The 9,522-nt window shown below is 41.2% G+C and overlaps 1 protein-coding gene across 1 annotated transcript; it reads right to left on the reverse strand.

Moving 5' to 3' along the window:
• Positions 1 to 7,396: 7,396 nt before the first annotated feature.
• On the reverse strand, positions 7,397 to 8,332 carry LOC126495103 (olfactory receptor 11G2-like). Its single transcript, XM_050132704.1, has one exon. It carries the CDS (start codon positions 8,330 to 8,332, stop codon positions 7,397 to 7,399), a length of 936 nt encoding a protein of 311 aa, XP_049988661.1.
• Between the last annotated feature and the right edge of the window lie 1,190 nt (positions 8,333 to 9,522).

Here is a 9,522-nt window from a genome sequence, read left to right on the forward strand (position 1 = left end):
TGACTTTGATCATTTTAACATTTTCTTGGACCGGTGAATTTATTTCCTCTATCTTATCTTCAACGCCAGAGATTCTCTCTCCCATCTCTTGATCTCTTGTATTCTATTATATTTGTATCTGTGGTTTTTGTTCACTTACCCAGATTTTTCATTTCCAGATGTTACTCAGTTTGTGTTTTCTTTATTGCCTCTATTTCAATTTTCAAATCTTGAACATTTTTTTCTCATTTGATTGTTTTTATCTTGGCTTTTTTTTAGTGAATTTATTATTTTCTTCCAATCTTTTGTTTGTCCTTTCCTTCATTTCTTTAAGGGATTTTTTTATTTCCTCTTTAAGGGTGTCTATCATATTCATACAGTTATTTTTTAATGTTATTTCCTTCTGCATTGGGATTTTTGGGTCTTTCTGTTTTAGATTCATGAGGATCTGGTTTCGTCATATTGCTCTTTATGTTTTTGAATGTATTCTTGAAGTGCTGTCTACCCAGCTCTTTCACCCTTTGGTGCAGGCAGTGCCTGTGTCTCTGTGGGCTGCTGATGCTAAGGTAGATGTTTGTATTTGTGAGGAGGAGTGGAACTTGTAGATTACATGGTCAAATGATAAGGGGGTGGTGGAGTGGCTGAGTAGGCATTTTACCTTCTGACTGGCTAGTGGGGCTGTGATGGGTGGGAGAGGGGCACAGGATGTGTCCTGGGGATTAGGGCCAAGATAAGGGTCTGTTCAGCTGGGAAACCAGTCATTCACCTCTTCATCCAGTCAGTGAAAGTGCTCTCTGTGCCTCTGGGGACAGCTGATGCCAAGGAGAATGGTTGGGTTTGTGGGCAGAGTGGGATTTGTAGATTACAGGATCCAGTGGGGGAGGGGATGGAGTAGTCTGCCTGCAGGACTTTTACCTGCTGACTGGCTAGTGGGACTGTGATGGGTGGAGAAGGGGCTTGGATTATGCCCCAGGTCTAGGGTCTAGAGATGGGCTATCCTCCTGGGAATCTAGTCTCTTCATGTAGGCAGTGTCTGTGCCTCTGGGGTGAAATGGATTTTAAAATAAGTGTTTGCGTTAAGGCTCCATCCCAGCCTCTGACATCTATGTATTCAAGGAGTCTGGAATGTTTGAGTGGTAAGTTCCATCCCAAGCATCCTCCTCTGGGAGTTGTCACAGTCTAGACTCTACCTCAGAGAAAGCGCACCAAATGGTGACCCCTCCCTAGAGATACTCAAGACCCTCCCACAGGGTATTTAAAATGCCCCCCCCCCCCAGAGAATTAACATGTGGTCTTCCTTTCCAACTCCATCCCTAGGAGGCCTGGAAGGCCACTAGGGAGCACTGATATCCATTAAAAGTGGCATTTTTATAATTTGGTTTGATTTGGATTATTGCATTGGTGGAGAGGTTTATTTGTCCACAACAACTTTTCACTAAGCCCATAAGATTCATTCTCTGGATTTCCTCAGTGTCTGCTTTAATGTCTCTTTTCATCTCTAATTAACGAAGATGAATGCTAGTTAAGGTGCTGCAAATAAATGACTTTAAGATCTAAGTGGGCGTCTTGGTTACTTTTCTATTGCTGTGATAAGACACCATGGCCTGGGCTCTTAAAGAAGAAAGGGTTTGATTCCAGGCAGTTCAGAGAGTGAGTGTAGACCAGCATGGTATGGAACAAGGCATCAGGAAGGCAGGTAATAGCGGACAGCTCACATCTTGAGACACAATTATGAGCTGGGAATGACAGTGACTTCTCAAATCTTACAGACCTCCCCCTGTGACACACCTCTTCTAACAAAATCACACTTCTTAATCCTTTGAAAATAGTTCCACCAACTAGAAACTAAATATTCAAATATATGATAGATACTATGGAGGCCATTCTTGCTCAAACTATCAAAATTCATTCCCTGGCCCACTATAGGCTAATAGCCACATCATAAGCAAAATGCACTTAGCTCAGATTCAAGAGTTTCTGTAGTCTTGCACAGTCTCAACATAGTTTAAAAGCACAAAGTCTAAGTTCTCCCCTGAGTTCCAAGGCAATCTCTTAAAAGTAACCACCTTTAAAATCAGTTTCAAAAGCAAATTATATACTTTTAACATACAATGGCACAGAATGAACACACCATTCCAAGAGGGAGAAATAGGGACATAGTGAGCACATGCTGGACCAAAGAGGAACGGAAACCCAGCAGGACAAACTCCAAATTCTATAGTTATATGTTTAATGTCAAAAAGCTTAGATGGTTCTAATCTTCTAGCTTTGCCGACTACAACACACTTCTCTCTCATGTACTGGTTCCACTCTTCTGTGAAGCTCTATGTGGCGGACATCCTGTGGCGATGAAACCTCCAACACCCTGGGATTTCAAATATAATCCAGGCTTTATTTTATATGTTTACACAATGACCCCTCTGGGGCTCTAGGCAGGGACTCGTTCCCTGTAAGGTGTGCAGGAAGGTTCTGAAACAACTTTACTCCTGCATCCTTCATGACTCTAAAGTCAGAACCACATAGGAGTTACTTCCAAGTTCAGCTGGGATGAATCTGGGACTCCCCCTTGAATCACCGCACAGCTTCTATTGCAGTTGCCTTTTAGACACGGAAATTTCTCAGGCCTTCCTTTGCAAAGCTGGAAGTTTTCCTGTGTGGAATTTTGCCTTCCTCCATTCTGCTTCGGAAAAGACTTGTCTTTAATCTTCTCATCTCTTTAAGCACACACTTTGGCAGTAGCACCAAGTTTCTGGTGCCTATTTTTGTCCTCATTCTGCACATTTTGCATTTCTTTTGCTCCATTTTTTTCATTTTCATGATAGATCTGCATAATAGTGATTCCCAGTATCCATGCATCAGAGTCAATATCAAGGAAACTAATCCATTATTTTTCAATTTTGCCCCAGGAATATTTTTTAGACATGACAAAAGGCAGTCATATTCTTTTAAAGAAATAATTTTTTTATTATTTGTGATTATAACCATATTATTTCTATGTTCCTTTCCTTCCTCCAAACCCTCTCATATACCATTGCTTGATATTTTTCAAATTTATGGCCTATATTTTTTTGATTCTTTAGCAAAATATCACAGAATGGTTTCTAGCCCAGTTTCTGTTATTGTTCTTCAGAATCTCTTGAGCCAGGCATTCATAGTCCATGAGGCTCTTAGCACTTCTGTCTTCCAAACTTCTACTAGGTTGGACTATGAATCCATGCTTATTGCATTTAACCAATTTTCTAGTCCAAAGTATGAAAGTCTTCCACATTCATCCAAAACCAGTATGGTCAGATGTGTCACAGCAAGAGCCCATTCCCCAGCACCAATTTCTGTCTTAATTACTTTTCTGTCACTGAGATTGGACACCATGGCCAAAGAAATGTACAGAACCAAAAGTTTATTTTGGGCTTACAGTTTGCCATAACAATCATGGCAGGGAGCATGTGGCAGGCAGACAGCAGATAGGCAGACAAGCAGAGCTCTGGAGAAGTAACTGAGAGCTCACATTTTGTGAGACTTGGGCCAAGGGCCATTTCTGTGTCTGTGGTCCTTCAACAGCAGGGGTCTATGTAGAAGTCTCTCAGCCATGTTGCCACCATACCGATCTGAGTGGCCTGTGCATCCACCAAGGATGTCGCCTGCTCCCGAGCTGTTGATAAGGGCCGGGGCCTGTGGTTCATAGAAACCATGCATGACGAAATCAGAGGGCCATACTGAGCTGGCCCTGCCGTTCATGGCCCTTCGCTGGACACTGTAGCAAGAGAGCTGGCCCCAGCTGTAGCAAGCTTTTCACTGGCCGCCAGCTCACAAATAATGATGGCACAGAGACTTCTTATAAACTATGAAAGCTTGGTCATTAGCTTAGGCTGGTCCCACTAGCTCTTTTAACTTAAATTAACCTGCCACCTACCATTCCTTACCCATCCTACCATGACTTGGTTACATCTACTCTGTGCTATATGTCTGACTGCTTCAGCATCTCTCTAGTGTCTCCTGCAGTCCTGTATTCTTTGTTCCTCTTCTTTCCGCTTTCCCCTAAACACATACCCATTCTTTCCTGCCTGGCTATTGACCAGTCAGCTCTTTATTAAACCAATCAGAAATCACCTTATGCAGGGACACATCTTTAAGTGTAGACCCTCATGGGAGAGCTGGCCCCCTGCACTCAGAAGAGGTGCCCCACTCCTCACCACAGACGAGACAGAACTGACTCTAATGGCTTGGGCACAGGGGAGCTGACTCTGCCCCTCACTTGAATGGAACAGTCCTAGTAGCCTGGACTGAGGAGTTCAGCCACCTAGGCCCACACCTGGGTCTTAGGTTGGCCCACCCTAACATCTACTCCATTTAGGACTTGCTGGAACTTATGAAGGGACTGGTCCTGTGGAACAATACCTGCAGGATCTCCATAACTTCGAGTGTCCATAGGATATCCGTGAGGAGTTTCAGTGAGAATCCAGTAATGTGGAGGAGCAGAAACCAGAGGCTCCAGTGCCACCAGGAAGAAGGAGAAGGTGTTGGAGAGGTAGGAAAGATGGAGGAGTAAAAAGGTTTTGTTGTTGTTGTTTTTTTTATTCTTGCTTGTTTTGATCTTAAAAAATTTTCTTTTGGGACAGTTCTTCAGGGTTCAGGGAAATGTATGAAGGGACTGGGAAGAGGATGGAATTGGGGTGCATGATGTGGAATTTCAAAAGAACCAATAAAGAAATTCTGTTAAATAAAAAATAAAAATATCATTGTAATTTTGTTGGAGATTTTCTTTTTTAAAAGATATTATTATTATTATTATTACAAATTTTAACCTCCTCCCATTTCTCTCCCCCTCCCCCATCCCTTCTCTCCCTCCCTCTCCAGTCCAAAGAGCTGTCAGGGTTCCCTGCTCTGTAGGAAGTCCAAGGTCCTCCCCCCTCCATCCAGGTCTAGGAAGGTGAGCATCCAAACAGACTAGGTTCCGACAAAGCCAGTACATGGAACAGAATCAAAACTCAGTGTCATTGTCCTTGGCTTCTCAGTCAGCCCTCCACATCAGCCACGTTCAGAAAATCCGGTTTGATCACATGCTCCATCAGTCCCAGTCCAGCAGGCCTTGGTGAGTTCCCATTAGATCTGCCCCACCATGACAGTGGGTGGGCGCACCCCTCATGGCCCTGACTTCCTTGCTCGTGTTCTCTCTCCTTCGGCTCCTCATTTGGACTTTGGGAGCTCAGTCCAGTGCTCCAATGTGGGTCTCTGTCTCTACCTCCATCCATCGCCAGATGAAGGTTCTATGGTGATATGCAATATCAGAGTGGCTACAGTATAGGGCCAGTTCAGGTGCCCTCTCCTCAGCTGCTCAAGGAACAAGCTGGGGACATCTCCTTGGACACCTGGGAACCCCTCTAGAGTCCAGTCTCTTGCCAACCCTAAAATGGCTCCCTTAATTAAGATATATACTTCCCTGCTCCCACATCCACTCCCCCTCCAATTTTATTGATCCAGTAGATCACTTCTTATGATATTACCATTTTAATAATATTAATTCTGCCTATCTATAAAGATGGAACATTTTTTCTTCATATAATATCCTCTTCAATTTTTCCCACTATTTTATAATTTTTTATTAGAGAGGGTTTTACTTCTTATTCCAGGGTACTTTTGAAAGAGGATATTGTAAATGGAATTATTATCATTGTTGTTGTTGTTATTAGTATTATTGGCTTCTTTCTTGTCAAATTTGTTGGTGTTTGGAAAAGATACTAATCTCTGAATTTTCATTTTTGCATCTTGATGCTGTGCTTTAAATGTTTCTTAGATGTAAAAGTTTTCTAGAGTGACTTCAGTCTTTGAAGGCAGGATTATGAGTCTGGAGGTTGGGGGTCTATGATCAGTAGGGAAATTCATCTGTACCCTTCCTTATTTTCTGTGCTCTTATCCATCTTATCTGGGTTTCATTCACCATAGAATGAGCTTCCTGGGTGTGCCAACTCTTATTGTGTGGTCCTAATTATTAGCATGCAGCATATTTTTGTCTTTTCTGATCAAGGCTGACTTGATATCTGCTTTGTCAGAAATCTCAGTAGATAAAAGGGTTGGGACATGGCTAACTCTTGACCTTATCTCATGCACTCTTGGAATCCTATCCAGGAAGTACTGTCCTATTTCTTCACTATGAAATATTTCCCTATGTTTCCTTCTGCTTAAGGTCTTTGATTAATTTTGAGATGGTTTTTAAACAGGGTGAGAAATAGGATCCTGTTTTATTCTCTTACATGGAAATTCAGTTTTCCTAGTATCAATTTGTTGAAGAAACTGTCCTTTCTGACTAGGTCCAAGGCTCCGACTCTGGATTCTGTTCTGTGCCATCCATCTGGATGCCCATCTTGTACTAGTACCATGCAAGTTTTGTTGTGTGGCTCTGTGGTAAATTTACTGTTTTTATTTTTATTTTTTCTTTCAACTAAAATAGAATATTTTTTTAGGTATCCTGACTCTTTTCTGTTGGATCAGGGTACCTTTTCTTACTGTTCTGGTAATTTACATATTTCAAAGATACTAATCTTTTGTTTATTATTTAATGTTATTGTGAGTGTTTTTTTAGAAGAGTAATACAAGTTTAGCTAAAAGTGTAAAGGTAACTTGCTGTTGTAGAAAAGGTGGTGGAAAACTTTAAGTTTGTCTGAAGGTTTTGGTCTACTGCTATTGGAAATGGCAAACACTAAGTGCAGCTGACTGTAGGGCAGTCTCTGCTCACAGACTGTGTTGTTAAATCCCTTAGAGGACTAATTATTGCTTATCTAGATAAGATGTATGCAGCACATTGATGTCTTTCCGTGTTTACAGTCATTCAGTGAGATGTTTCTGATGCACACTATGGCTTAATACTTATTTAGAAACAAAATTGCTCTAGTATTTTCTGTCTTTGTGGAGATACTTTCATTTTCCCAACAAACCAGGCTTCTAAAATTGATAGTTTATCATTAGTTATAATGGAGATAGAGGACATACTGGTGACCCCTTATAGTCCTACATATTCTAGGAAATAAAAAGCAATAATTTTCCAAGTGAAATTAGCTTCTTTTCTTCATTTTTCTTCCTTTTTGCTTTTTTTTGGAGGGGTTTCGAGACAGGGTCTCTCTGTTGCTTTGGAGTCTGTCCTGGAACTAGCTCTTGTAGACCAGGTTGGCCTTGAACTCACAGAGATCCACCTGCTTCTGCCTCCCAAATGCTGGGATTAAAGATGTGTGCCACCACTGCATGGTTTCACTTTATTTTTTAGATAAATTCACATTACAGACCTTAAGCTATCATCCAACTGGCAATTCTCCTGCATCAGCCTCTGGAGTGCTGGAATTACAGATCTGTACCATCATGATTGGTCAATTTTGTTTTTAGTCAATAAGACAAGATGAGATGGTCTTTTAAAACAAGAGCACAGGTTTTATAGTTTCAGAAATTTCTTCATTGCATGTTTCATATCTTTGTTCCTCAGACTGTAGATCACAGGATTAATGAGTGGAGTAACCACGGAATAAAACAGAGTCACAAGCTTCTGCATTCCAGCTGTATGCTCAGATGTTGGGCTCACATACATGACCATCACTGATCCATAGAAAAGAGAAACCACAGTCAAATGGGACCCACAAGTGGAGAAGGCCTTCCTTCGTCCAGCCGCTGAAGGAACCCTCAAAACAGCTCTCATTACCAAAGCATAAGACCCCATGATAAAGAAAAATGGGACAAATAAAAGTAGGGAACTTAAGGTGGAACTAGTCAACTCTATTAAAGAATCTCTCACACAGCTGAGGGCCAAGAGAGGGCCAGGGTCACATAGGAAATGGTCTATAATCCTGGACCCACAGAAGGACATCTGGGAGATGATGATGATGGGAACAGGGAACCAGAGGAAACCAAGAACCCAGCAAGTGATCACCAGGATGTTACAGAGGTGCCCAGTCATAAGGGCAGAATAGTGTAGAGGCCTGCAGATGGCAAGGTAGCGATCAAAGGCCATAACTGCCAGGAAAAAGCATTCTGTAGAACCCAAGGAGAAGAAAAAATAGAACTGCAGGAAGCACCCAGAGAAGGAGATGACCTTGGTGTCAGAGAGGAAGTTGGCCAGCATGTTGGGGACAGTAGAGGTGACATACCAGATCTCCAGGAAGGAGAAGTTGGCCAGCAGGAGGTACATGGGGGTGTGGAGTATCTGATCCCAGCACACAGCACAGATGATGGAAGCATTGCCCATGAGTGTGAGGAGGTAGACAACAAAGAATAGCACAAAGAGGAGGATCTGCCCTTCTCTTGGGCAGGGAAATCCCAGGAGAATGAAGCCAGAGATGGTGCTGGAGTTACTGGGGCTGCTGAGGGTTTTCATCTGTCGGTGAGATGTAAAGTCACTAGAAACTGTCAAATGACAGTTTAAAGAGAAATTAGAATGAAGAAAAGTGTTTAAGTCATCTTTGGGAAATGCAAACATTTACTTATTTATTGTCACTGTTTTGTTTAATCCTGAAGCCTCATGTTTGGCATAGTTTTGGTCTGTAGAAAACCAATGATGTTAGAGAACATTAATACAAAGGTCACAGAAGTTTTCTTTTTGTGTAATGAGTGAACTAGGTACAAGATGTAACTAATATTTAATTTAGTAAGTCATAAAGAAAACACAACTAGGCAGACTATCCCTCCTGCTGTCACATGTTTGTTTATGACAATTTCTTCCTCTTTCCTTATAATTTAATGCCATTTAAAAGCTGTTACTTTAAAAAAAGTTGTTCTTCATTTTCCCCGCTTCTGTTCTTCCCACAAATAAAATCACCCTGTTGGTCTTTTGGATGGTATCTTTTGCTCAGTAACTTTATGATATTTTCATGGCTCTATATCTTACAGGAATAAAGTATCACTCATTAAAATCACCCTATGGGGGATGAATATTTGGTTCTTTTCCAGGACCAATGACTCTTTTGTCACACATCTTTAGAGTACTCATCACTGAATTGATATTCTACCACTCGCCCTGGTTTATGTGAATTCTGTCGCTGTTCCTCTCTAGTGTGAAGGGCTCTACCTCAGCCTGAGCGATGACAGAGGCTGTGCTTTAACAAATTTTCTTTTTCTTTCTTTGCTACATTGGGTGGCTCTCTTTTTGGCAGTACTAATTTTTTTTCAGAGTAGATGACCACATTAAACATGTTTTGCTTTCAACAAAGATTATTCACTAAATGATCTTGAAAACTGTCCACCAGATGTTTTAGAGGACAACTTTAGTACATATTTAATCTTACAGCCTCTCTGGGAAGTTTAGTATCTATGGAGATCAGCCTGTAATCAGTATTATGTTTTAAACTAGGTTTTTAAAAATTCTTTAAATCCATTTTCTTTTATTGACAATAAATTATTTTTTCATACAATATATCCTTACTATAATTTTCTCTCCCTCTACTCTTCCCAGTTCCTCTCACATTCCCTTTCCTCTGGATCCTCTCTCTTTCTGTCTATCATTAGAAAAGGACAGGCTTCTAATAAATAACAGCCAAGCATGACCAAATAAAATATAATAAGATGGAA

Source organism: Alexandromys fortis, unplaced genomic scaffold (assembly GCF_014885135.2).
Source record: "Alexandromys fortis isolate MF-2015 unplaced genomic scaffold, M_Fortis_MF-2015_v1.1 scaffold_411, whole genome shotgun sequence".
Classification (NCBI taxonomy): domain Eukaryota; kingdom Metazoa; phylum Chordata; class Mammalia; order Rodentia; family Cricetidae; genus Alexandromys; species Alexandromys fortis.